Source organism: Zosterops lateralis, assembly GCF_965231275.1.
Source record: "Zosterops lateralis genome assembly, chromosome: 4".
NCBI lineage: Eukaryota > Metazoa > Chordata > Aves > Passeriformes > Zosteropidae > Zosterops > Zosterops lateralis.
In genome coordinates, this window is record NC_139765.1 from 34,835,638 (window position 1) to 34,863,536 (window position 27,899).

General features: G+C 35.8%; 1 protein-coding gene across 10 annotated transcripts in view; it reads right to left on the reverse strand.

Moving 5' to 3' along the window:
- OTOGL (otogelin like) overlaps positions 1-27,899 on the reverse strand; it is a 97,181-nt gene that overhangs the window by 16,631 nt on the left and 52,651 nt on the right. For 7 of the 10 annotated variants that reach the window (XM_083859943.1, XM_083859947.1, XM_083859942.1 and 4 more), the window contains 23 exons: positions 26,597-26,713; positions 23,696-23,852; positions 23,090-23,116; positions 21,141-21,308; positions 19,285-19,563; positions 18,546-18,663; positions 17,236-17,315; positions 16,069-16,338; positions 13,532-14,388; positions 12,695-12,872; positions 12,083-12,225; positions 10,993-11,016; positions 10,761-10,853; positions 9,930-10,119; positions 7,445-7,710; positions 5,462-5,603; positions 4,927-5,112; positions 4,200-4,412; positions 3,372-3,476; positions 2,956-3,063; positions 2,468-2,569; positions 1,106-1,210; positions 977-1,017 (listed from right to left, as the gene is read on the reverse strand). In XM_083859943.1, the coding sequence (XP_083716069.1) occupies positions 977-1,017; positions 1,106-1,210; positions 2,468-2,569; positions 2,956-3,063; positions 3,372-3,476; positions 4,200-4,412; positions 4,927-5,112; positions 5,462-5,603; positions 7,445-7,710; positions 9,930-10,119; positions 10,761-10,853; positions 10,993-11,016; positions 12,083-12,225; positions 12,695-12,872; positions 13,532-14,388; positions 16,069-16,338; positions 17,236-17,315; positions 18,546-18,663; positions 19,285-19,563; positions 21,141-21,308; positions 23,090-23,116; positions 23,696-23,852; positions 26,597-26,713 (3,969 nt within the window). The remainder of the gene's footprint in view (positions 1-976; positions 1,018-1,105; positions 1,211-2,467; positions 2,570-2,955; positions 3,064-3,371; positions 3,477-4,199; positions 4,413-4,926; positions 5,113-5,461; positions 5,604-7,444; positions 7,711-9,929; positions 10,120-10,760; positions 10,854-10,992; positions 11,017-12,082; positions 12,226-12,694; positions 12,873-13,531; positions 14,389-16,068; positions 16,339-17,235; positions 17,316-18,545; positions 18,664-19,284; positions 19,564-21,140; positions 21,309-23,089; positions 23,117-23,695; positions 23,853-26,596; positions 26,714-27,899) is intronic. The other 3 variants (XM_083859941.1, XM_083859945.1, XM_083859944.1) reach the window with 2 other exon arrangements.

The window sequence follows — 27,899 nt, forward strand, 5'->3', positions numbered from 1 at the left end:
AAAGATAAAAGTTTGCAAATTCATGCACAATTAAATGTAGTGCTACACAGACAATTCTCTAAAAAGTGTAAAATACTACTTTCATCACTGCCACCCCTGGTTTCATAAAAGAGAAAAATTGCAATGTATTCAAGAAAGAGCAGCACATTCAGAGTTACTCAGTGTATCTATCTCTTAAAACAGAAAACAGCACTTCATTTTCTGTAGGGGTGCATAGAATAGCAGAGTCAATAAACAGCATTCTTTCCTGAGATACTAAGTTATTTCAGTAATAAATATTTTAACAAAAGATTGCCTCCTAGGAATTTTCTTCTGAAAGATAGGTGAAAGCTATTTAAATCTAAAATTCCTTAATAGACTTGACATTATGCCATCTTCACAGAAGGAAAAAAACTTCAGGCATTGGATAAGAAAAATATGGTCATTATGATATTAATGGGAGTTTGAACATTCACTCATAATTATTTTCCAGATCACAGTCCCTATTATGACAAACTACATGAGGAGCAAAATATTTATAACTTCTCAAATCAGCTAATTCAATAATGTTAAATCATTTTAATCAAAAGCATAAATGATTAACAAAATAACACATTTCTTCAGATGATACATATAATCATAAAGCTCATACCTCATTAATTAATTTTTTTAATGTGAATTATTTTTTTGGAAAGCCTAGCTAGCATAGCTATGTTTCTATGCTTACTGGCATATTGCTTCATGTCAACACTGAACAGAATAAAATTACAGTTGTTTTTTTTCTTTTTCTACCTTACAACACACAAAGTGAAATTTCTCCAAGGAATGGTTGACAACACTACACAGACACTTGGAATTACATGCTTGAGCTGGTACTGGAAGGCAATCCCACCATGTCCCTGTTCACTCTTTGCAACTAACTGAAACAAGGAGTGTAAAAGGGAGGAGTAAAACAGTTCAACACCATTACTAACAATATTTAAAAGACACTACTTACCAATTTACAGGTCAGCATAGTAGCATTTTCACAACTACATTCTGAGGAGATAAGGAAAGCTGTGTTAATCAATTAGCTAACTGTTTGCTTTGGGCAATAGCTGTGACTAAGGAATAAAGCAATAATTACCACAGTGCCATTCTGGACAACATTGCCCAAGTATTTTTTCCTTCACAGGTGTCATGTCATCTGTGCAAATCATAGGAGGCTCAGAACAAAGATTTTCATCACAAACTAAATGAGGGGAAAAGACATACAATAATTTACTCAGCTTTCCTTCACGTTTTCCAGCTTACGTTATTTTTGATAAAATAGTTTAAAAATAAAATTATTTTATATAATTATTAATTTGTTTCTCAAGCATCTGAATTATACTGAGAATGAAAAACTAAACAAAGATTTTCAAAAGTGATTTTAGTTGTCTTAGAACATGTTTAAATTTTCAAAGAACATCAAACAGGAATAATTTAATATTCTTCCTACTTCAGAGTTACTCAAAATTGCAACCAGTATCAAAGACAACTAAAACTATTATCTTTGGGAAACGTGGGCTTGAAAAGTACTGTAAAGTGCACTTCTGGAAGATAACAGGGAGCAATTGCCCTCCAGGTATGCTGCTCATAAGAAAATACTGCCTTCCTTTATCAGAAATTACTTACTCAGACTGTGAAAGAATATCATGCACTAAGATCTAACTTTCTCCCAGCCAGAATTGGGGAAAAAAATGCCAAAGTCCTTTGCAGAAAATTTCACCTGGGTAAAAGTGCCAGGAAAAGGAAAGGACAAAAATACAGAAACAACTGAAGTAAAAATTACTAAACTCCAAACTTCATGGAAGTCAATTTAATTATTTGAAATGACCCTGAAAGACTGCAATTGGATGAAAGTTAATCTAAATTAAGCAGTTATACTTGTAGATGTTACTTTAAAATGTATAGGCACAATTTATATGTTTTATGAGGCTATGAAAAGGACTAAGTTACACTGCAAATATTTTTCTTCTACCTGCTCATTGTTTGAATAGTAGTCAACCCAGAAGTATTTGAAACCCTTGGTCTACTCCTTCCCCCAGGAGCTAAAAGTGCAAAGAAACTGCCTAAACATTACTGAATGGTACAACAGAGGAAAAACAACATGCTGTTTTATTAAATGTGTTTTAATATATGAACAATTGTATATTTATACCCCAAGGATGGGATTCAGTGCCACATTAATATACTGGTATTTAGACCACTGTGAAGATAACCATATTCTGTCTGATGAACTAAATAACCTCTCCAGACTCCGCTGACTAGGTTTGTTCAACCACCACTGGGCATACCAAGAACTTTGAATCTATGTCAAATTTGGTACCTCTACACCCTCATCTGGAACTCTTAGTCTGGACCTGACGCCCACCCTTATTGCCAAACCTAAACAAATCCTTGCACACCCACACACTGTCATTTTTACTGAATTTGGTGATATCGAACTCACAGCAGTTACACTCACCACAGAAGTAATGAGGACAACAGTAGTGTATGGTATTAAGGTCTACAGTGAGAATTTCCCCTTCACTACACAAAGGAACAGGTTCAATACAGGATTCACACACTAAATTAAAAAAAAAAAAAAAAAAAAAAAAAACACAACAAAAAAAACAGACATGTACAAAGTTTTAAATACTAAAAAGTCAGCATATGTGAATTCCATCCAATAGACTATGTAACAAGCAGTACTGTGTTTGTTACTCAGATAATAGAACTGTTAAAGATTTTATGGATATAAAAGCTAAACAAAGTTCAAATATGATTTTCAAAATTACATTGGAAAGAAAAGATCCCCAAACCCAAGAATAATTATGCTCAAGTCAGCCAGATCTGTGTGAAATCTCACTCCAAGAATTCCTGCCTTGAGTTTTTAAATTTAGAATTATAGTCTGTTCTTGTAAATACTTGAATATTCCTTAGCTCTCCATAAAAATATTAGAGGCTTCTTACCACAGAGATGAGAGAAACAACAGGGATCTTCCTGTTTTGCTTCAACAATAAATTGATCTTCTCTGCAGCTGGGCTGGGAGGCATTAAAACAAACTGAAGGATCACATTCTGTAGGGAACAAACACTGTTTTAAAAGGAGTCATTGAAACAAAAAAGATAAAGACAAATATAAAGAAAATATATTCTTTGTAAGCTAAGTAAAATAAAACACCCCAAACTGACTGTAAATCAGAAGTAACACAAAACACAAGCTCAAGAAAATATCAGAGAATATTTTTTAAAAATACATTGTCTGGTGTTAATTACAGTGTCCCATTCTGTTAACAATCAAGACAAATTGTAATGCAATTTTTTTTCCACCATATAATACAAGTATGGAAAACTTTCAACTAACTGTGGTTTTGTATTTCCCTTACCACATCGGTACTGTGGACAGCAGGACAGGGGATGGTAGCCTACCACTAATTTTTCATTGGGTTTGCATGTTGGAATAATGGCATCACATAATGACATGTTACATTCTGTGGGATAAAAAACAATTTTGATGTCTTTAAACAGATACAAGTGCAAGTCCTATAGTTTAGGCTATTTATACCATCTAATACAGAGATCCACAAAACAAGAGCAGCCCAACTCAGCTTAAAGTTCACTCGATACCATCATGTAGACCTTTGAGATCAACCCAAGCAAGCAGTTATACCCGTCTTAAAACTGGTATTTACTTGCTCAGCTCCCTATGCATGAAGCCAGCTGTAATGTCTCACTGACATTCCTTGAGCAAATTGACAATACAGCATTAGTTATAGGCATCTAATAAGCAAAAGCACCATATCAGCTGGACCATATGTTCTCATTTTCCTTGTGGATCTTCTGAAGAAATTAGTCTATTTTGCTTAATGTTTTAGGAGTAATAAGCTTATTCTTTTTCTTAATAACCATGGCTAGGCAGAATATTAGTATTCATGCTCCCAAAAAGTGGCTTCTGGGAAACAGCAGTAGATCAGAGGATACTGCTTTTCACCCAAAGCATTAGAAAGAAAAGCAATCTCTGATGACATCCCCAAATACCAAGGTACTTCTATCATTATGTATATATATCAATTTATTATTAAATTCCATGCAAGAGCTTAAAAAATAATTTTTAACAGAAGTTTTGTTTAACTGGTGGACTTCTAAGGAAAAAATTGTTTCTATGAATAATTCTTATTATACTTCGTTTTACAGAAAACAAGTGTGGTATGTACCACAAACTTTCTTGGGACAGCAAGCTCTCTCTTCAATTACATAGAGTAGAACTTCCCCTTCTCTTTCACAGACTGGTGGTGGATCTTCACTGCATTCAGGTTCTACAGCAATAATGCTTCCATTTTCTAAACAGCCATACATGCAGCACCCTCTCACGGACCCATTCCAGATCTCCCCAGCAGAGTGGGGTTGTCCTTTGTTATCTGTACATGCTGGAAGAAAAGAAAAACATTATATCCCTTCAACAAGCAGACAGCTCCCATTTCCTGCAAGCAACTACAATTTGCATAAAATTATGTGTAAAATAATATGGCTGTGCAGCATTATGATAAAAGAATCCAAGAAAGGATGGTGACCTTAAAAGCCCCAAAGGAACAAATGCTTTGGGGGCAAATGGGTGAAAATGGATGAGGGCAAGCGACAGAACCTGCCCATGTTATTCCTTTCTAAGTTCTTAAGGGATGAAAGCCTGGGAGCTATAGAAGCATGAACATCACTTTTCTCCCAGCAGAGGTACATCAGCACTGGTTCTTAAAGACAGGTTAACAGAAAGCACAAAGTGCTTTAGCTTGAGAAAAAGGTAGGCTCTGTTGAAGGGACCTTTACCAGATTCATATTTACTGAGAACTGACACAGAACTTAAGCTTATCTCTTACCATGAACTGTTAATATAACTGTGGTTAACATTATGATAACTGCAAAACTACTCTGTCCTACTGTACTTACTACATTTTTCTTCCGGTATACAGAGGTCAGAGTCTGTTCTATGCAGAATGGTGCCATTTTTACACACACAATCTTCTCTTAAATAGGAGCAGGGAGAATCTTCATAGAACCATTTATTCAAGCATGTCTTGGCTTCACAGGGTTGCACACAAGGCTGGTATTGCTTGCCCTCAGGACAGCTCAGTGCTGCAAGGAATAAAAAAGGACATTGAGTACTTCCATATTCTTTCAGCATTTCATTGGTTAAATAGGTAAGAATAACAAGTGAAAACACACAGAAAGCATGCATTTATACTTTTAATGGTACCTTAGGTAAGCAGCTAATTCAATGGAGATTAAAATTCATTCATGACTAAATGATGTATTCTCGTCTTAAGAATTTTTACTCTGATTTACCAATGCTATGATAAAATGAGACATTACATACAAGAATAATAGAAGGAAATATATTTTTAACTTATCACTAAACACTTAATCACTAAAAAACCTCATCACTAAAGCCACATAAGGGTACAGAATATGGCTATCTGCTTACAACAGTAATCAGGTGTCCTCCATTTAATGCAGATGTTGTGCTTGTTACATAAAGCCACATACGCAGAAAGTGCATCACACTCATAATTCCAAAAATTAGTACTGTTGATCCACATCTTCTCACAAAATTCCTGTGGTGACACCTAGGAACATATTGAAATTGGGGATTAACAAGCATAAGGACTTCCTGTAACTAAAATAAATCAGTAATTAAGAGAAACGATACAGCCACAAGGGGGAAAAAATATGACTACCAGTGTCTAAATTTAAAAATATCTTTTTTGTCAGAACACTCATTCTGCAAAACTTAAACTGACAGAATTTTTATGCTGATCAGTAGGCAGAAAATGCAGTCCTAATGAGATTGTCACAGCACTTTAAAGAACTTTTCAGTATAGCTCTGTCAACTAAAAGTGAACAATCTCAGCTAAACACTGCTGCTACATCTTCCGTACAATCCTGCTGTGAATGAATTACTTATTCCTCTGTTTCTGTGTCTGTAGGACCTGATAGCCTATTTTAGTGAGCCTAAATGCAGGTGGTGCAACCTATCTTATTTCTGTTGGGTTTGTGTGCATAAATTTGTAACAAGATGTAAAAGTCAGATTTTATTTCATTCTGCCTCTTCACTAATGTGTTGCACCCAAGTTCTCCCTGTGATTTCAGCAAATCTTCAAGTAGTGTCTCACTTCTACCCAGAAGTTCATCACACTGATGGCTCTGTCACCTATCCTTGACCAGCTGCTTCATGCCAGCAAGTGCACAATACACTCCATCCACTCTGGCTCTGCCACCATCATGTACATGAAAGAAAACAGATTTCATAATGGATGAACCAACCACCTGAAAATCTTGATGATATGTCATTTTTTGTTTTAAACCAGGAAAAGATGCACTATCAGAGGTCTCCTGGGAACATATATGCAGTACGCATTTTGACTCTTTCTTAAATTATTATAAACTGAGATACGTTAAAACAATTATGCAAAACCTCCCACTACTCACTCATGCTACTCTATACTCTTGATTCCAAACTGCCACCACCACTCCTTCCCTAAGTTTCTGTAGCAAATACCTATTAATTTTTGTATATAAAAAAACTACATTAGTGTCTTCCTTTCAGAAGAACTCCCTGCATTTTTTTCTACCTCAGGAAAGTGAGGAGAGGTCTTAGGAATTTGAAAGAAGGGACTCAGCTGCATGCAGTACTTTTAACAACATTTGTCTGTGATGAAAATAGAAGTATAACACAATAAAAACAAAGGGTAGAAAGGCAACAAGAAGAAGCGAATCAGAAATTTGAACACATCTATCTCTCAGAAGGAAAGGGCTACTTGAGTAATTAATCCTTTTTATTTTTAATTAAATTGGAAAGTCAGTTAGATCTCAGAGATTTGGGGCTTCCTCATTTTCTGTTCTGGAAAGCAGCTGTGCTGCACTGCCCACCTCTGGTGACTGATAGAGGTCTACTCGCCTCTATAGCTACATGCCACATCTATATCCCCATTAGAAAGTACAATTTGTAGAAAAAAATTATAATGATTTCTGTAAGAAATGCTACAAAATTGTCAACGTAATATTGACTATGTCAAATTCTTTTAACAGGAAATTTCTTTGGTCCAATAAGTCTGCCACTGCATGAATCACTGTTGTTTGCAGCAGAAGCATGAGGCTTTCTGTTCTAGTGATCCACGTCAAGCATTTAAAAAAAAATAACATCTCTGGAATGTATTTATCTTGACGTGATGATCCAGTGTGTCATCTTTGAGAAATGCCCATTAAGTAATTTCAAAAAACAGCATAATAGAACAGGAATCAATATTTACAATGGACAACTTGACAGGGGTATTAAAGCCACCCATTCCATTGTCAAATCATAAAAATAGGCAAAACATGAAAAATGTGCATGTATCAGTCACTCTTTTCTTAATTATACAACTATTATTTGATTTGGTCCTGCAGTTTTTCTGATTCTCATACTTACTTTCTTGTGACAAGGGATGAAAATGCTTCTGTTTAACAGCTCCATACAGTATGTGCAGTTATCTTCAATACAGTTTCTTGCTGGCCTTCTGGTTGTTACATCAAGGGATTTCTCAATTTCCCAACTCTTAATGAACATTTCAATTTCCTCCATATTTGTAATTATGGTCATGTTTTGCATTTTCAGGTCATCACTAGGATCTCCGTTACACACCCCTATGTATATGAGACAGAGCATCATATTCAAGGCATAAACATGCCATATACCTTCATTTGGGAAAGAAAAGCACACTTGATAAGTTATGATCAACATTGCATCAGGTTGACCTTAGTCAGTGAAGCTTAGTCACTGGAGTTCATAAATTAAAGCAGCTGTATGGCCAAGATAGTTCCAACTTCCTGCTTGTAATTCCAGTTCTCAGCTCAACGGCTTAGTAAAACAGGTAGATCATAGAATACTATGATCTTTCACAACAACTAACTTTTTAGAAAATCTGCTACCAAAATGTGCTGTTGAGTGTATCAAATTCACTAACACAGCACTATATTCTGATCTTATTCTACTGAATGGCAGTCAGCTCCTGGGGAATAATAGTAGATGGTTTTAAAATTAATTGCTCATCACAAATGATTTTACACTGTATTGAGATTTAGTTGAAAATTCTAAGTGCAAGAATTTATGAAAATAGTCTTCTGATGAACAAATTACTTTATCTAGAGAAAATATTGCTCTTACTCAAGTTATCCATACAAAACCACTGTAAAAAACAGCGTTCTCAGACCCCTGCCATTCATGGTCTACCTGAGTTCATTATTCTATTGATTCATCAATTAAAATTCATTATCTCTTTAAGCATATAACAATTGAGTTATGCCAAAACTTTAATCTTCATACTAGTTTTACATCTCGGGAACTGATCAGGAAAAGTTCCTCTCTTGTTTCACTTTCCTTCTGCACTGTTAAACACAGCCTATGCCCTTGCTCTCTTGTTTTCAGCTCTGCAGTCTGGTGCTCTCCAGGGTCCTTTGTAAGAACTGGACTAGCTTGGTGTGGCAGGTTCAGACAGCATGGAGAAATACAAAAAATGGCATTTAAATAAGAGGTATTTTACAATAGCACCACTTTCCAGTATTCTTAACTCTTCTGCCTCTTGCTGCAGATCACAAACTGCTGGCATTAGAATTTGTGGAGCCATGCTACAGAACTTCAGAATCAGTACAGCTTTAAAAATAAAGCGAATTTAGCACATAGTCCCACAACTTTTTCTAGTATGAGAGGAAGAGGGTTGCAGAATCCGAGACAGAAATAAACAGCAGAAGACAGGAAAGAAGCATTAAAGAAAACTTCAGATTTTACTGCAAAATATCAGTTAGAGCAACATTTTAAGCTAAGTTTAGATTTGTCTGCATAGTCTTCCTCTTTTTATCTTCTCATGACACAAAGAGGAACTATTCTATAATTCTTTCTACATTTGTCATCTCATCTTGTCCCACTCGCTCGGCATGGATAGAGAAGATGGCATGAGACTGGGAAAAGATGCAGGGCTACCTTTCACCTTCTCTCACTAGATTTAGAAGAACTTTTCTTTTGTTCAAGCAGAAGACAGCAATTGATTTTAAAGACTTGATTTGTTTATATTTATACTTGAAGGATATCTGAATTTCTGTTTGCTTTCAAAACTAAAGGCAGTTTAAATATTATAAGCTCATTTTCCTTTTTAATATGAAGTAGATTATGTAAAATTACAAACCACAAGAAAATGAACATTTATGATAAAATTAAAGTGATTTTTTAATCACCTGCTTACTCTTTTCCATATAATTCATACTGACAAAGTTATAAAAAGGCTTCAGAGAAGCTTGAAACATGCTACATTTACTATCATTGTAATTCAAGACTGAGACACCTCAGCACAATTTTGGACCCTAGACCCAGCCTCAAGAGGTCTGAATTCAGATTCTTAATTCATTGTCCTCAAAAGACTTGGACCCTTCCCAAGATACTTTTGTCATACTTCTCAACTTTTGTCAGTATTTTCATAGCAATAAGCTGCCAGTGCTAACATCAGACAATTATTCTTTTCTCCATAACCACTGAAACATACTAGCACTACCTGAACTTCTTTAGCAGCCACTTCTTCACTAAAAATTTTCTTTTTCTTTACTTGGCTTCAGCAAAACTCTTAAAACAGGCAGAAATAAGTAAAAGAAATAAGTAATTTTTTAAAAAGCTATTTAGATACAAAGTGCTGATCACTACTTGTTCTGCAAAGTACTTTATTAGCACACAGTGCTTTCAAACAGAATGATTTGTTTATTATTAATTAATTGATAGTATTTCACAGACCCTCACATAGGATTGTCAGCATAGTTCATGAGGGTCACAACGAGAGCTCTAGGGACCGCTGGTCACAGACACAAAAGGGAGTTGCAAATTTCAACTGGGAAGTTATTGAATAAGAAAAAACTTGCCACCACAGCCTCACCACAAAGTCCTTCTGTCTTCCTCATTGTGTTAGAGTGTGATCCATAGTGTATATCAATGATGCCTGTAACATGAGCCCACTTGATGCTAATACCAGCTGGGGTATTAACAACGTACATTGCACCAGTATCCTGAATACTCAGCCCTTCTTTTGAAAATGGTAATGGTTGAATTACAGAATCCACGACTACCTAAAACAAACCAAACACATTTTACAGATAAAGCCAGAATGCAATGATGTATTTTATATGTATTTGTATTTTATATGTATTTGTATTTTACAAGAACATTTTTTTCACAGCCTCTGCCACATATAACACTGACAGTGCTTAAATTAGAGAGCTTCCCACCCATGCCACTTCCAAAAACTGCAAATGAAGTAGGTATGACAAAAAAAAAAAAACTTTTCTAATTAGGGAAGGATGAATCTTATTTATCACATATCATACGATGAAACAGAGCCTCATTCCAAGTATTCAGTCATCTGTTCTGACTTGTTACTGACTAGCAAGAAAAGCAGCCTTTGTATTTATCACTTCTAGGGTTCTAGGGTTTCTGGAACTATAGTCTCAGGCATAACTGCTTTTGCAGCTTCATTAAAATCTCAAAAGAGTGAGAAATGCCATTTTTTTGAGAAATGCCATTTAAGTGAAGCATGGTACCAGAAATGTAAATTGTTTGTTTTGCCTCTAGTATACCATGAATTATTGGGAATCTGATCTGCAAAAGTAATCCTAATCCTGTCATGTTTTGTTTTAAATCTGATTTATCACTTTCTACAACAGAATAGTTCTCCAGCTATTTTTTAGGAGTACACGCGATATATACTTACTTTTCTTGCTAAACGATTGATAAGTATTTGGCAAGTGTGTGTTGTGACATTTAACTTCTTAAAACAAAGCCCTGAAGTGTTTGCCGGTGGCACCTTGAAAGAAAAGTGACAAGAAAATTTAGATACTATTATTTTTCTAATTCTGTGCCATGCTATTGGAATTTTTTATATTAATTGAATAATGTTTTTATATTAACACATTTTAAAATCAGCAAAAAAAGCAAGTACTTACTAGTTTTCTTATTGAATTTGCACTCTGGAAAATATTAAAAATAAATTAGAAGTGCAATAATAATCAGCAGCAATTTTATTTAGAAAAAATATATTACTATTTTCTTGGTCTTTAATGTTCTTCTACAATCAGCTAAATAATTAAACTAGTTTCATATATTCCCTACAAATAAATAAAAAATACAGACTTTTGAGCTAATTTAGTGTATATGGTGAAAGATGCTTTCAAATCATATTTCTTAGAGAACTAAAACTACAAACTTCTAAAGCTCATCTGCGTGTGTGTTCTGCATTCCCACCTCTAGAGTGCAACCAGGAACCGAGAGAGAAATTTAACACAAAACATCTGAAGCAACGCAAGGCTGGTGCCTTTAACAGCCTCAAAGCTGAAGTGTACAGTTGCCCTGTGAGAGTAAATAAGAGATGGGAAGGAAAGAAGGCTGTTGAGGTCCCTCATCACTGACTGGTTTATCCACAAACTGAAGATGGACTCGATCCAGTTGCTCATGGTCTGCATAAATTAGGACTACAGACAATGCAAAGGAAATGTTTGTACAGACTCTAAGGATGAGACTGACCTGACCTAAACTGGTAATCAAAAAATAAAGTGATTGGATCCCCTCTGTGGACAATGCAGAGAGTTAGACAACTAAAAAGAGCAACTCATCACAAAGTCATTAGTACTTTCCTAAAATAACTACAAAATATATATATGTTGTGACTATTAAAAATATTTTACTATTTTGACAATATTGTAAAGTATAAATTCAAGGTTACAAGAACACATCTGTGTGGAGAGCTTGAAAGGAGACATGTATATTGAGAAGTTATATCACCTCTGATAATTTAAAAGGAACCAACATTTGAATTTCCTTATAACACAAAAATTACTATTTCGCGCAAGATAAAATTCTTTTATCTATATAGCATTATTAAGCAGCCTTCTTGAAAATTAAATAATTTGGCATTTTTCCTTGAGTGTGGCTTTTATGTATAAGTTTTAATTGACATATTTTTGCATAATTTCAAACCTATAACACAAAAAACTTCAAGGAACAGTTATAATTATTGCATAAATGCAAGAACCTTACCTGATTAGCAGGACATTTCTCAATATGAGCAACAATGATTTCTCCTGGTAACTTGACTAAAACGTAGGAAGCCATATTACAGAGGGCTATGTTGTTTCCATCAAAGGTAATAACACTCAGTTCAGACAGTACAGAACACTGACCTAAAAAAGAACTGTCATTAGCCTTTTTGTTCCCTTGGCAGGCTCATCCACCATTTTCTGCAGTTTCTAAGCATGAATAAAAAACTGCAGTTAGAGCTAAATGAAATATGGGGTTCTGTCTTTCAGAAAAGCTGGTGTTTAATTTCTTTTTTTTAATAAAATGTTGAAATCTTAACATCTCTCCTGATAAAACTTCTGAAAAGTCTCAGCTGAAAAATATTGGAGTTCATGCTGCAGATATCATTTCAATGATACCATTAAAAAAAAAAAAAAAATTGATTCCCCAGGATGTCAATTCAAAGGTACCAAAACGTTCAATATATTTCATTCTGCTTTGCTGATGAATAGCCCTTTTTAATTCAATCCAGCATTTAACCTCTTATTCCCATTGAAATAAACCTTTAATTTATTACTTGACATTTACAGATCAAGGCTCCATATTTTATTTAAAAATCAAAGAGTGACTTACAGGGACATTCCCATTCAGGACAACAGCTATCAGTGTTAACTTGAATAGGCATTCCTCGAAAACCACAGTCTGGCTTCTGCACATCCTTAGGGCAGTTCCTTGAAAGATTGTATAACATCCATCCCGTATTAACACATACATACTGGCTACATTTGTCAACAGGTTCAAGGTATCTTGGCTGTCATATAAGGAAAAAACAACCAGAGTCAACTTTAATCTTCATTGGCCATATGAAGTGCAAGTGATTTACTTGTCCATTCCCCAGCTCTGAGAATCAGCACATCTACCTGCCCCTCATCAGTTATTTCAGAATGACTTGCATTTGTGTGGTTGTAACCAGTGACAATAATGCATGTCCATTCATCCATACCCTTCCTGTTCCATCCAGCTTTGGTGAAATATCCTATGTAAAGCATTATGCATTGGGGGATATAACCTGAAGCATTTTAAAAAACACAAAATCATGCGTTCCCATAATTTTAAACCCCATGACAAATAAACAAGTGAAAAAAGGAAAGCCAGGGTAAGATTATGCAGAAACATCAAAATTGCAAGGATTATGGCTTTTTCTGCACCTCAGAAATACATTTAGCTATCTAGAAAACTTTAAAGCCTGTTTTAATCAGAGCAATTCATTCAAGTTCCAGAATATACCAGGGCAATGTGAGAGCAGCAAAAAAAACTATCCTCTAAGAATAACTGAGAATTGTAAAACAAGTAAATTAAATAGAAAATAGGAACTATTTTAAATCTCTGGTATTACATATGTATAATAAAAGAATGGACTGAAAAGTAATATGTATTTTAACATAGAGGGGAAAGTAAGGCTGATCATACCACACACTCAGAAGATGTAGATATCAGTGTATGCATCATTGTGCCAAAGTAAGCCTTGTCAGCTACAGCAGTCGTTCCTGAAGAAGAAGGCAGAACCATTCCACCACTAGAATGAGATAAATCTATTATAGCTCTGGTTTGCAGCTCTGTGGCCTCTGATACACTAAAATAAGGTGTAATAGGTTTCTGTGTTGGGATTTTGGACCTATCTGATGTCATTACATCCAGGACTCCAGAAACAGAGATATTTTTGACTGAGGTTGTATTTCTTGAAACAAGCAGACTCTGAGCTGCAGTTACTGGCAAATAAGGTGGGGAAGATTCGTCAGTTGTGGTTGCCTTTATCCTGGTAGCATTTTTTTGCCCATGTGAAGTCTGACCATCTTCTGAAATATCCACAGATTTTTCAAATGAGGTAGTGTATTTAACTTCTGATGCTATGTATGAGGTACTCTTCATCTGTGATAATGGACTTGTAGTAACAGTTGTTTTCATTATATTAATCTTTGGAGTTTCTCTACTGCTCTGTGAAGCTTGAATTACTGCACTTGTAAATAAAGATTTGTGTGTTTCTATGGTGGTAGGAACTGAAGCTGAAGCCATATAGAAATCCAAACTGACAACAAAAGAATCAGTGGTTTTTGTAGTAATCCTAGAGGCTAGGGTAGTGCCTGAAGTAACTAATAAACTGGCCGAAGAACTAGGCATCATTTTTGCAAAAATATAAGGTGCATTTGAGGATGTAGCATTCACTGTTGTGTTGGCGATCATTGGCGTGGTGGATTGAGTGGAGATTCCAGCTGGTATGGCTGATATTGTTCCATCTTCTGAAGAACTTACCGAAGAACTCTGTTTTCCTAGAGAAACATTAGAGATATGAGTGGTCATAGGAGGAGGTGAAGGCATAGAGGGCTGGCTTTCTATAGTGATTTCAGAGGCTCTAAGCATTAGTAAAGAGGGCATTACAATGGATGTTTTTAGTGCTGCTGAAAAATTAGTAGAGAGATTTATTTTTAAAGTGAATTTAGAGAAATCCACAGAAGTTGTAAGGTCTGTAATTGGAATTTTTGAAGTTCCTTGTGTATCTAGAGATGAAACTGATGTTTGGCTAGCACTTATATTTTGTGTTAGTGATGATGTGCTACTGACTATGGGAATCAATGAAAAACTTGTAGTCTGAAATGTCACATAAGATGGTATTGATGTTGATAACAAGGTTGTAGATAAAGGTAATGACCTTGTAAAAGAAGGATCTTTGGAAATGAAAGTACCTGAACTTTGAGCCACAGGGTCAGTTTTCAATTCTGTATCTGAACTTTTTGGGTACTCTGTAAGTTCTGAAGTGGTTATTAATGTAGCATTTAGAGGGAATACCAATGTCCTAAGAGGGAAGTGTGTAGACATAATGGATTTCATTGGCTTTTTAGAAATGGATAGCCATGAAAAGAAATCAGTGTGCATTATATGATTATTTTCTGTTGAGGCTTTACTTACTACACACCTATGAAAGATTGTTGAATTGACTAGAGGAGTGGAAGCACCAGAAGACACTGTATAAAGACTTTGGGGGGCAACAGTGGCACCTGCCATAGCTTTGAGCTTCAGGCAGGTAAACAGAGAACACGCTGGTGAAGATACTGTGCATGTTACAGAAGGACTCAAAGAAGTGTTTTTAGGGATTTGAGAAACAACTTGAGGTGAAGATACAGTCATTATTGGCAGAGCAGCAGAAATACTGCCATTTTTTAATGGAGATGTCTGCTCAAGAACAGTCATTGAAGTTTGCACTGAAGGTGAAAATGGCTTTGGAGAAAAACTGGTTGAAGAACTACCACTTAATGATATCAGAGGAGTTTTAGATAAGGGTTTTGCTGTTTTGAAATATGAATCTGTGATTAATTGAAGAACACTTGTCTCAGACCAGAAAATCTAGTAGTCAGAGGAATTTGAGGAGCAGTTGAAGCCAGTGCAGAAATGGGTGTTGGATAAACTGCAGTTTGACTAATTCCAGACCTAGTTCTGACAGACAAAGTAGATATAGGAGAAGTAGATGTGCTTAGTGTCAATTGTGGACCTAGAAGATACACAGGTCTTGTGAAAATTTCTCTATCAGCCCGCAAGGCATACAAAGGCACTTCAGAGTACATTTCTGCTCCCTTAGAATGACTTACTGAAGGACTCCTACTCTTCCCAATCCCTGCAGACAGCTCAGAAGTGACAAAAGATAGCTTGGAGGCTAAAGTTGTTAGTGCTGAGGAAGGTTCCTAGCCGAGTGGTTGATGTTTCAAGTGAAAATGGAACTACCACTAGGAAAGTGGGTGTTAATAATGCAGAATGTGTTGAAAGAGGACTTGGACTAAACAGGGTTGTTGGAGGTTTTATTGTAAAAGATAAAGTTATAGATGCATTAGAGTGGGCAGTATGTGGTGTGACTGCTGAGGCTTGAAGAAAAATTGGAAAATCTGTTGAAGGGATGGGTTTGGAAAGGACAGTAGGGCTGGCTGTGCTGTAAAGTACATCAGAAGGCTCCACTGTACTTGGTAATGAAAATGTTGAATAGGTGGCTGCATTAGATGCTTCCAATGAATAAAAGTCTGTAATGGACTGTGCCGACATATTCATTCCCCTTGAAGCTGTGTTTGCATTCATGGTTATTTTGTCTGTCACACTGATGAGAGTTGTTTTATTCCCTGAAGTAACAAGTGCAGGAGGTGTCTGAGGAAATCTCTCTGTGGTAGGACTCATGTGAGAGATTAACAGTGAAGGTTTCAGTCCAATTTCTGATTCTGTAGGTGTCACAGGTATGCCTAAAAGGAAAAATGTGTGTTTAACTGTCATTTATGGGTTATTATTAAAGAAAAATAGCAAATCTACCTCTACTCAAATCCCATTTAAATATTTGCAAATCAGATCTTGTCAATGGTTCCAGGTCACCTGATGACTTTGAGGAACTCAGCTGACTCAAAATGTTTTCCAATTTTCTCTTCAAATGAAATAATTAATTTTTATTCTTTTTATTATTTTTATATTATTGTTCATTATTATTTTTATTATTCTTTTATTATTGGTGAAAACCTTTATTTTGCAAGGCAATTTTGAAGCAACAAGGCAATTCCATAGAAAATTCAGTAAATCCGAAATAGTATGAGATAACTTTGTACTAGCAAATATTAAGCAAAATGTATTTAATTCAAAATTTGTACAATAAAATACATATTAAAATTAAATTTTAATGTTAAAATAACAGTTTGCCCCACAAAATAGGCAAATAATGTGGTATCTTTACACACTAGAAATTATGAAATAGATGAGCTGAATTTGTTAGTGTGTCATTCTCTGAAAAGACTGAAGTTTTTGCCACAGCTGTATTTCTTTCATATGGGATCTCTCCCTTACAGATGTGTAGTATAGTAGCACTATATAGTCAAATATAGTTGCTCTGAGTATAACATAATCACAAAAGGTTATATATAACTCACTATTAGAGAAATATGAGAATTAAACTTAAAAATATAACTTGTTTGAAAGAAGAAGCTGTATTTTGGTGACTGGGAATGGAGTCTATGTCCCAGACACACAATGTGTGTCTGGAAAGATGTTCTGAGAAAGCATTTAATTAAAAAAAAAATTGCATTTGAGTAATCCTTTCCTGGGATCTCTGGAACAATTTATAAGAGTAGATCAATATCATAAAGTATACTTACAGTCTTCTGGATAAACACATCTAAGTGTGATCTCATCAAGGATCATGTTTTTGGGACAGTATGGCATGCATCCTTCGACCCTTTAAAATATTGCATAGTCAATTCTAGAGCCACAGTAGAAGTATAAGTTAATTTTAAATTATTTTACATTGGCTACACAAACCATTAGAATGTCTTATCAGAGTTTTAATAACTTTCCAGTGAAATTATGAATATAGCATTTTGAGGCATTTCAAGGTCAAAAGGTTATTGAGCAGCACAATTCTATTTCTAAACTGTTAGTGATTATTTGCATAGGCTGATGAACATGATAGCTTTGGACCATTCTGCTTCCACAACCAGGTGGAAGTTTAGATCCCTAAGCAGAAAAGTTTTTCACAGAATGATGAACTTGTCTACAAGACTTTTGTTTTATCCATATATGTTCATTTGAGATATTAAAATATTTAGATTGACTCCATAAAGCCTTTTTCTTGTGTCCTTTCAACATAGGAAAATGCAGACGAATCACTATATTCCTGTGTCTTTTTTTCTGGGGAGACTTTTCAATAAGAAAATCATGACAATAACAACCAGTGTTTCCATAAGTAAAAGCTAAGAATATTAACAGAGAAAATTAGTCATATTAGTAGTATTACTAATCATAAATTGAATATGCCTAGGGAGTCTGAAATCTAAAATTTCTTTTCTTTTCCACCACATTGTGCCTTGAGCTTTTAGGCATTTTTCCTTTTAGTTTACTGTGGTTTCAGAGAGGCCAGGGAAGAACCATGGAAACAGCAAATCCGTTAACTAAATCCCAAGCTATCACCCCTCTGAAATCCCTCCCTTCACGCCAATGGGCATCTCCCAGTATAAAAGTTCCCTCTTCTTACAGGAGAGGGCGTATTCCTCCCTTACTATTCCTACAATTTTTGATCTCTGTCATATAAACACCAGAGAGTTGTAGTCGTTTTAGCACCATGGTGTGCTGGTTTAGGATGTGACTATAAATCCATAGAAGGAAATACCCTTCATTTAATTTAATAACTTTCTACTTAACCACTACAGAAGTTAATCCTCTGGGCTAAATACAAACCCTCTTATTCTTGTGTTGGAAAAGCACACATAAATTGGAATACAAACTGTGGGAAACGAGAGGCTTGGTACAAATGTTTTCATATGACTCATGAGAGTTTTTTATAAGAATGATATTGAAATCTGGATAGTAAAACTAAATGGATATTGCAGCAGCAATAATTTTCAGAAAGCAAATGGTATGGTTATTACAAAAAACAATACAGTAGCAATATGAGATTAATTTTACTTACAGAGGAAGAAATTTACATGTTATTCCTTCAGGATCACTACATGTCTTAAAACAAGGATTAGCACAGGATTCATATCGCCATTCACACATCCTTCTGTAAGGCACAGAAGCACTGAGTTCTGAGAAGGAAATAAAGGGGGTTTTTATTGATTCAATAGTCAATAAACAATAAATTTACAACCTTTTCTATAACATAATTTGAGAATTTAAAATAAATGAAAAAAATGGAAACCAAATGGACGAATTTTTCAGAACTTTCCAGTAGGTGAGGTTTCTTCAGCTTCAAGCATTTTAAGTTTGTTCAAGCTAAAAGACACTTCAAGCTTTGAAAATAAAAGCAGTTATTCATTTTTACAATTTACTCTCTTTCAAAACCTCAAAGGTCAGTTAAACATAGTGAAGATACTGTTGGTTTCAGATGCAATACAATTACCCAATTCATTTAAAAGAATAGATATCTATAGATTACTAATGAGACATTAATGTACATCATTTTGTGACATGACACTTCGATTTTGAAAGAGTAAGCCAATGAAAACATAATTCAAAGAGAAAGTGATCCTCCTATCTGCAAATTTAGAAAATAATAGCATTTTGAGATGGAATGGAAAACAAAGATGGAAGTTAAAAATAGGATAAAATATTTGTTACTATTGCTGATGAAATACAAGAAAGAAAGTGCCCTGAAGGCAAGCAGAAAAGGAATGCTTATCCCTGGAGATTGTGCATGCAAAATTTACCTTCAATACTAAAGCTACTGAAATGTTTGAATTCTTCTGAATCATCATACTTTCCCACTTTAACACTTGATGAGGTGAGAATGATGAAAAAGCCTTTTTTACTGTGCAGCTCAAAGGCACTGAGCCCTGGACTCCAGAGACCCTGGTGGTGGAAGAAGGTGGCTCGTCTCTGAAAGAAGGCACTTGCCTGCCACTGCTCCAACCCAATGGTTTCATTGTCATGTACATACAGAAAGTAGTTTGGTCTTTCAGCAGATTCAAGTGAAACAAGGGGCAGAGCTTCCACAAAAGAAAAAAAAAAATAAAAATGGTGTTATTTTCACAGGAAACAACTTAATAATTGAAATTAAATCCTATATATTGGCCATTAAGCGGCTCCTTTTAAAAAACTACTTTTCACAACAACAACAACAACAACAACCACCTTCAGTTTTATGTTGCACAAAAGAGAGTTAGAAATGCACTGCAGAGTCTAAAAGAGACTTCAAATGATCATATAATCCAGAACCACCAGGGAACTTACTGGTTAGACCAAAATTGCATTCAGCCTACTGCTACTAATCCTCAAAAATGATTCCTACTCAGACTCAGACTGGAGCTTGTATATCTTGGGAGTTTCTCAAGTTTGGACACATCAAACTGACAGTTTAGCAGTGCCAAAATTTCATTAGTAAATAATATCACATTGTAAGAACATTGAGGTCAGGCTTTTTTTATATGCAGTCATATCCAGAAATACAGTAAGAAAATCTATGGCCCAATAAGAGATTTGACCTCTATTAGGTCTATCCATGCCACAAATCAAAAGTGAAAAAATCCTCTGAAAATTTAAGAATTTATAAGAAAAGTGACTTCATACTTGATTTTCAACTTGAATGCGGTCCTGAAGTTCTTCAATTTAGAGGAATACTAGCTTATCCCCTATTTCCATATGAAAGACATCTGTGTACTGCACAGATATAATGAATTATTTACTTCCACTGTACATGGGGATTTGACAAGACCGAATTAATTCTTCTGTTGTATGTATTTTTAATTTCAATATCACATCTAAAAATCTAATTTTCCCATGGAAATAAACATTCAAATGTTTGTAAACTTAGTTCAAAAATTTTCTGTGGAGAGATACCTTCTTTAAGTTGATTTTTGAGAGTCTTGGATTTTTTCAACAAATTAAATTATTTGAGAAAGCAATGACAAAATCTTTATTGATTTAATTGGCACAACCTTCACATATGTGTAGAAAGAAAAATAGATACAGAAAGAAAAATATTTACACATGCGCTTTTTTTTTTTTTGTGTAGTTTAGGTAAGTCTCTGATAGGTGTAAAATAGAGCATAGGATTAGCCGTTCACCTAAGAAACTACCTTCTACATTACACAGAGATGTTGTTTATTAATAATGCAGAAATGGATTGACCATTCTGAGCTGCACATTTTTCTAGGCCAAGAAAAGTAACAAATAAGGTGAAAACCTAAAGTAGAACCAAGTTTACTGGAGACAAAAATATCCTGCATTGACCTTCAGTATTGACATTTGCTAGATCCTTGTGTAAAATTCACCAGTTTCCAGTTATAAAATCTAACTGAATTTTTTCACAGAGTTATTCTATTCACTTTTATTTTGTAATATTTCTAAAACAATTTTTGAAAAGTCAACTTTAAAACTGGAAGTGAGGTTTTCTAATATTAAAAAAATTTAAATTTAAATCCCTCCTTGATTTTGAAACTGGCCACTTATTCCAATAGCTAAAAATATCTAGGCTACTTTAGGATATTTAGAAGATGCAACAAAAATCATTCCTATAGTTTGAGATACATATCTCACCATTAGCAAAACTGCTGAGAACACTTACATAAATCTTTATCTTTGAAAAGACCTGGAGTTATCATGAAACTGAAAATTACATTTCCATGTGCTCCAGTTCTAGGGAGGGGAAATATCTTTCTGCTGGATACATTAGCCCCTATAATTGTGTCATTCACTCCAAAACTTGCCAAAATATAGGGCCCTTCACCAAGACCTAAGGGAATAAAAATCAATTAGAAAAAGAAAAATTTTCATCACATAATATACAAAACTTAAATCTTAACTTTCCACTTGGTTCCACTTGGTAGTGAAAACACGCATAAAGCTATCCTTGACTTTAAACATGGCACCACACACCTGGTCACTCACCCCACACCTCACAAAAGAATCAGGAGGAACTGAAAAAACTCATGGGTGGAGATAAAGACAGTTAAGTCGTGGTTTGAGTTTTGTTTATAGAGAAATAAGGAAAAGAAAAGGAAACCAAAGAAAACAATTGCAAGAAAAAAAATGAAAAAGCCAAAATTCTTCAGCATCAGCTGACCAACATCTAGATGAACCCTAAGCAATGCCAGTCCCAGAAAACTTCCCCTCCAATTTCTACTGCTGAATTCAACATCATGTGTTCTGCAACATCCCTTTTGTCAGCTGAGGTCAGCTGTCCCTAACCTCCTGTGGCTCTAACCTCCTGTGCAGCCCCAGCTTGCTTACTGGCAGATCAGCATGAGAACTGGGAAAAGCCTTGATCTGTGTAAGCAGTAGCTAAAACACCACTGCCATCACAAATACAAAATATATTACTAAATTCATGTAAATTATATGAAGAAAATTAGCCAAATCCAGGACTCCTTCCCTCCTTTTTCATAGAATCATAGAATAATTATGGTCAGAAAAGGCCTTTAAGATGACTGTCTTGATGTTTACCATTAAAGCCATGTCCTCAAACCTTCTTGAGTAAAATTCCCAATTAGAAAGTAATTGTGGGAAGTCAGCTATACCTCGCAAGACCTACATGCTACTACTGTAGTTGGCCAGACAGGAGGAGAAAAAAATTATCTCTACAATGATCCTCATTATAGAATGCAAGTCATCCTAGTCATCAAAAAGATACATTAAAAGTCAGATTCATATCATTGCAATTGGTCAAGTTGCCCTTTTCAATATCTATTACTCCCTATAAAGTATGTGCACAGTATCCAAATATTAGAGCGGATGACACAGGAATTAATTCTGTTAAATAAATACCACTCTCATTCTAAGGTACTGTTCTTTTTACAGTACAGTATTGTGAGACTTTTGCATAAAATCCCATAGCCTATCAATGTCCAAACATTGTAGGTCATAGCCTATCAATGTCCAAACATTGTAGGTCCTAGATCTGAAGTTTACAGTACAAACACAAGGGAATGTCCTTCTAGAGCTTCTCCCTGACTGCTACCATATGTTGTAGGATGAGGGATCAATCCACTCCCCATACTGAACATTCTGAAATTATTAATGGAGGTATTAGGGATTACTAGGATCATTCAACACAACTGAGCCACTAACTGTTGCAAGAGGACACAAAATGAAGGACACACATGCAGTCAGTAGTCAGGGCAAAAAGGAAGGGGAGTTTTATTTTCGACCTCGATTTATATAGATTCTGGACAAAGACCAGGGATTGGACAAACGAGGTTGACACCTCTCCAACCACACTGGTCAAACTAGAAGTCTATCAGTTGTCCCTCCTTCAGAGAGGAATGTAAACAGAAAGAACAGCTTGTAAAACATTACTTTTGTTGACATAAAAATTTATAAGAAACTTTACTTCAAAAATGTAAACATCGGAAGGTTGAAAAAGATCAAAACTACAACTAACCTTCACTCATTAAAAATAAAAGCAATGTTAAAACTACATACATCAAATCAAAGAAAAAGTCCATAAATTAATTGAGTTTTTGAACTCAAATATCAAATAGTACATCAATATCAAGAATATCAATTAGTACATACCTTGGTTGTAATATTCACAGTCATAAGCTAAGATAAAAAGAAAACAAGATGATGATGATTATTACTGTTGCTGTTGTTATTACTATTACTATTACTATTATTATTATTATTACAAAGTAACAAGAGAAGCCATCCATATCTGCATCTTAAAAATGTAAAGCTTACTTCCAAGTGAGTAAGTTTCATGTCCCACAGGATATTTCAATCAGTGATTTTATTTTCTTAGCCTTTCATTCAGCAACAGGAGATCTGAAGCGGGAATTATTCTACAGCTCTACATTCTCTATACATTCTCTATTCTACTGAGAATCCTTTTTGCTGTCAGTGAAAAGAGCAGACTGGGTCTCTTTGCAGCCCTACACAGAAAGTTGGACATCCACCAGTGCCTTTCCCACAGTCTCTACATTAAGACACCCTGGGCACAGCCAGCCCTTTTCATCAAGACAGTGAATTTGGGTGTATAAGGATGACACAGCCAACACAGCTTGAGAGATGTGAACTATGTTTATTATCCACCTGCTTCTGTCATACTTGTATAGTTGGGCAGAAAAAATTCAGAGATGCGTGTGAAATGAGCTCTGGTGCATGGCCAGCCCAGGTACATACCACAGAGCAAAGGAGATCGCCAGTGAATCGCTGCTCCTTGCTGGCAGCACTTGTGGGCATAAGCTGCAATACTGGTGCACAAGCACTCACAGTCCCCACCAAGATTGCAGTTGCATGTATCTGTGTGACAATTTTTGATAAAAGAAGTCACATCAATCTAGGGGGGAAAAGAAGAGAAATAGGTGAATTGCATGAGCTGTACAAATTCCAGTTGCAGCAGGAGTTTTACTTCTGGACTGACTGAAAGAAGTAAACACAAAAAATAAGGTATTTTCCAAAGTTTGGGCATATTCCTACACAAAATGTACACTTCAAATGATCAGCTTACACCTAAGTTAAAGGTCAAAAGAAAAATTCCATCAGTGATTACTAAAAACGTGCTTGTCCACACACTTGCTGTTCATCAACTTTAAAGAATTATTGAAGCTGGCAGTTCTGCTTTTATAAGGCAAATACTGCCACCTGTAGTCATCCTGTCAGTTTTGCATGAACAACAACAAAATCAGAGCTGCAACTCTGATTACCAAGTTATTAAAGTAATCATTTGTAGAGGGGGGTTTTCCCAGAGGAAGAAAGCTTAAGACCACCTGTGACACTGTGCAGAAAAAAAACATTCTGCACTTACCAAGATTTTAATAAAATTTGCCCACAAAACTTCATTAGATCAGAAACCCACACTCTCTAAAATCCCGTCACAATATTTCTTGGTTTTACATGATGCATTATTTCTTGAGTTTAAATCATCTTTTTTTGTAATGTTGAGCAACATTTCCAAAACAGTGTTCTTACTCAACATGTGGAATGTTTTAAGCAATGCTTCTCTTCAGTTTAGTCTCTGGTCTAGCCCAGTTGTAAAGCACTCAACTGGCACACGTCAGATTACAGAAATACCACCACAGTAACAAAGCAGTACTTATCTAACACGAAGACAGCTTCTCAGCTGGCAGTTGCTAGAAGCTGGCAGGGATTGGATCAAGGGCAGAGAGATGTCATTGTGCTTTCATTCTTTTTCCTGTTTTGAAAACAGGAGTACCACTGGGGACGTGGGGGACACACATGAGAACTAGCTCCATTGAAAGTGGCAGTAGTAGCTTTGTAGAAATCACCAAATAGCAAACTGGCTCCAAAGATCTCAACCTGTCTCTCATGCCTGCAGGACAGCATCACTCCATGGGTCAGCAATATCCTGCTCTTGTGATAAACTGGGAGCCTTGGGCCAAAGTTCCTGCTGAGTTCAGGAATTATGAGGAAGATCCCTTTTTCTCCAAGTGTTCAGGTTCCTCAGACCCTGTTAAATTCAGTGCTTATCTGGGCAACTGCAATCCATCAGTTGCTGCCAAGCAGAGATGAAAGATTTTGTCTCCCTGAAACCTGGTATTGCAGTCTGGGTTGAACTGCAAGGCCACCGGTCCCACAGACAGGAGCTTGCCTGTACGCACTGCAGGATCTTCCACCCACATAGCAGGAGCAACAATAAGCACATTTGAAACCCCCATCTGTGTTTTCTGTTCTTTCCATGCCCCCAGTTTCAGTCTCTGCTCAGGCTTTTTTCTTGGCACCCTGTAGCCCACCCAGAAGTCATCTGCATTTACCCTTGATAGGAGGTCACTTCACATTACATTTGCAGAAGCTGTACTTTCACATGCTGATTAATAGGTTCTAAAAACACATGAAAGATATTTGCTTTACAGACACTTCCATACAAGACAGATACATACATGTGGGAATATTTGACTACTAATTAAATTACATGTTTTGCACCTGGCACAGATTTCTAAATGTAATTATGCTAAATTTTTGGCATAACATTTTCAAATTCTAATCACAACAGGGATAAGGTATAGAAAATGAATGTTCAAGAGAAAAGATCTTTCCAAGTTATTATAATAATACAGTTTCTTAAAAACTCTCAAAACTTCCATTTTTAATAATTTGCCACTTTGAAAATACACTCATCACTATGTTCTCAGGCACATGCTCAAAAATTCTTCACATAGTAACTTAAGTCAACATTAATAAATCTCTTGGGTTAAGCTACTGCAACCTCCTTCACAGGCAAATTCCTAACCATGTTCACATCCAGCTTCAGTTCTAAAAGTCAGGAGGTTCAGCTGAGACAGCTGATCTCAGTTAGTATTAATAATCATGAAGAAATTAAGGGACTGAGATGAGATGTTGTAGTGGTTGTTGCTTGCTCAGGCATAAAGAAGCACCTAAATACCATTGGGAGGCTAATATCAGAAACAGGGGGAAATGTAGAAAGCATGTCTTGCATTGATAATGGGTGGATTAAAATGGAATAAAAGATTACCACACAAAATAGGGTTGTCCCCATCTTGTCTAGACTGAACTGAAGGATGTTCTTGTAACTCAAGTCCCAGGTTCAGCCAGGTATTGGGAAAACAAGGATACCAAACCTCAGAGTTTTGATAAAACCAGATGATAAACTGCCAAACAAAAATACCAATAGCTCTGAAGCTGAAATCTTGCCTCTCATATTTCTTTCTATATAGAGCAGGACGCTTAACAAAATAAAACCATTTGAGCTAAGCCATAGGTGTATTACACATACACTTATTTTAGAGTCCCTCAATTGATACAAATTTCCAGTTTATAAAACTTATCTACCTATATAGATAAAAGATATAAATAAAACTTAAAGAGAATAGAACCTTGATTATCCAGTCGACTAACTCACGACTCTGTTACCATTTTTATGTTTAGATTCCAGTCTTGAAAGGAACAAGGAGCTCTGCACAAATATAGCCCACCCACACAGAGATACTCTCAGGGCTTTACTCTGTATCCTCACATTCAGACTGAGGGTATTGGCAAGAAGAAATTAATTACTGGGATTCTATTATTTTCATTACAGCAATCTTGGATCTTTAATAAACTTACCACATTGCGACAAGGTGCAAAAAGATCACTGTATAAAATTGAGCATTCCTTTTTGGCATAAGGGAACTTGCTCTGATGTACTTCACATGGTCTCAGTGTTTCATTTGGGCTCTTGCACTTGAAAACAAGCAAAAAACCCACAAATATTTTATAGGTAGCTGTGTTTATCACAAACATCATAGTATCATATAATTCAATACTTGCATAATCAGAAAATTAAAAAATTAAATGCTATCTTCTTCATCTTCTTTCCTTGATTTGTTTTTATAATAGAAAACATTTGCACAAAAAAGAATCTTTTTGTTTTGTTCTAAAGCACTAAAATGTTCCTGCTGTCTGCTCAGTGCATAAAGACAAAATGTTTTCTTTGTGACACATTATAATCATTACCAGAGCAACCAACTGTAACATCACAAACAAATACACGGTCCAAATCCATCCTGGGTGGTTTTCACTGACTTTAAATGGAGTCATAATACAGATGGCTTTAGCCCTGTAAGCTCAAAATAAAGAAGCAGTGGTAGGAAGGGAGCAACTCATTAAAAAAAAATAGAGTTAAAGGTCATCATGATAACTCAAACATGGGTGAGTTACAACTACATGGCTTATAGGATCTCTTCAAAAAGAAAAAAAAAAAAAGAACAGAAAAATATAGGAAAGGGACACAGAGCTCAGAGCACATATGTTCATCTGAAACCATGCTGTCAGTGCAGCAGGGAAGGTGAGTGTAATGCACCAGGAGGGTCTGACAATGAATGTAAAGGCATCATTGGGCTGTCCCACAGCAGCCTTAGCTGCAGTGCAGTCACCCACCTATGCTGCCCTCCTGTTCAGGTGCTCACACACTGCTGTGAGGATATGTGCTGCCACTCCCAGGAAGGAGAAGCCCTGGAAGCATCAAATGCTCCACAGTGCTAATACAAGCACATTTCCCAGCAGCAGAGCTGGATTCTAGGCCTCCAGCTATCAAGTACTCCTTTACAGCATTAAGATGGTTCAGAAGTGGTGGATACATCTCTACAAAGACCAAAGGTCCTTTCTGAAAAAATCCCCAAGGCCTGCTGCAGGAGCAGACAAAGTGTCAAGCCTCTCTGTGCAGAGCTGACCAGCAAGATCAAGACTGAACTTAGATTCTGAGTGCTCTGGCACACATAGAGATCTGGAGGTTACACGAGGTTTTACAGACGCGTATCTTCATCAAAAAGTAAGGTGCAAGTCTGAGATGCATAAGCAAAAGCAAAACATTCTACAAGTTCATGTGCTATGCAAACACTGTACACCTTTTTATGGGAGCTGCGGAATC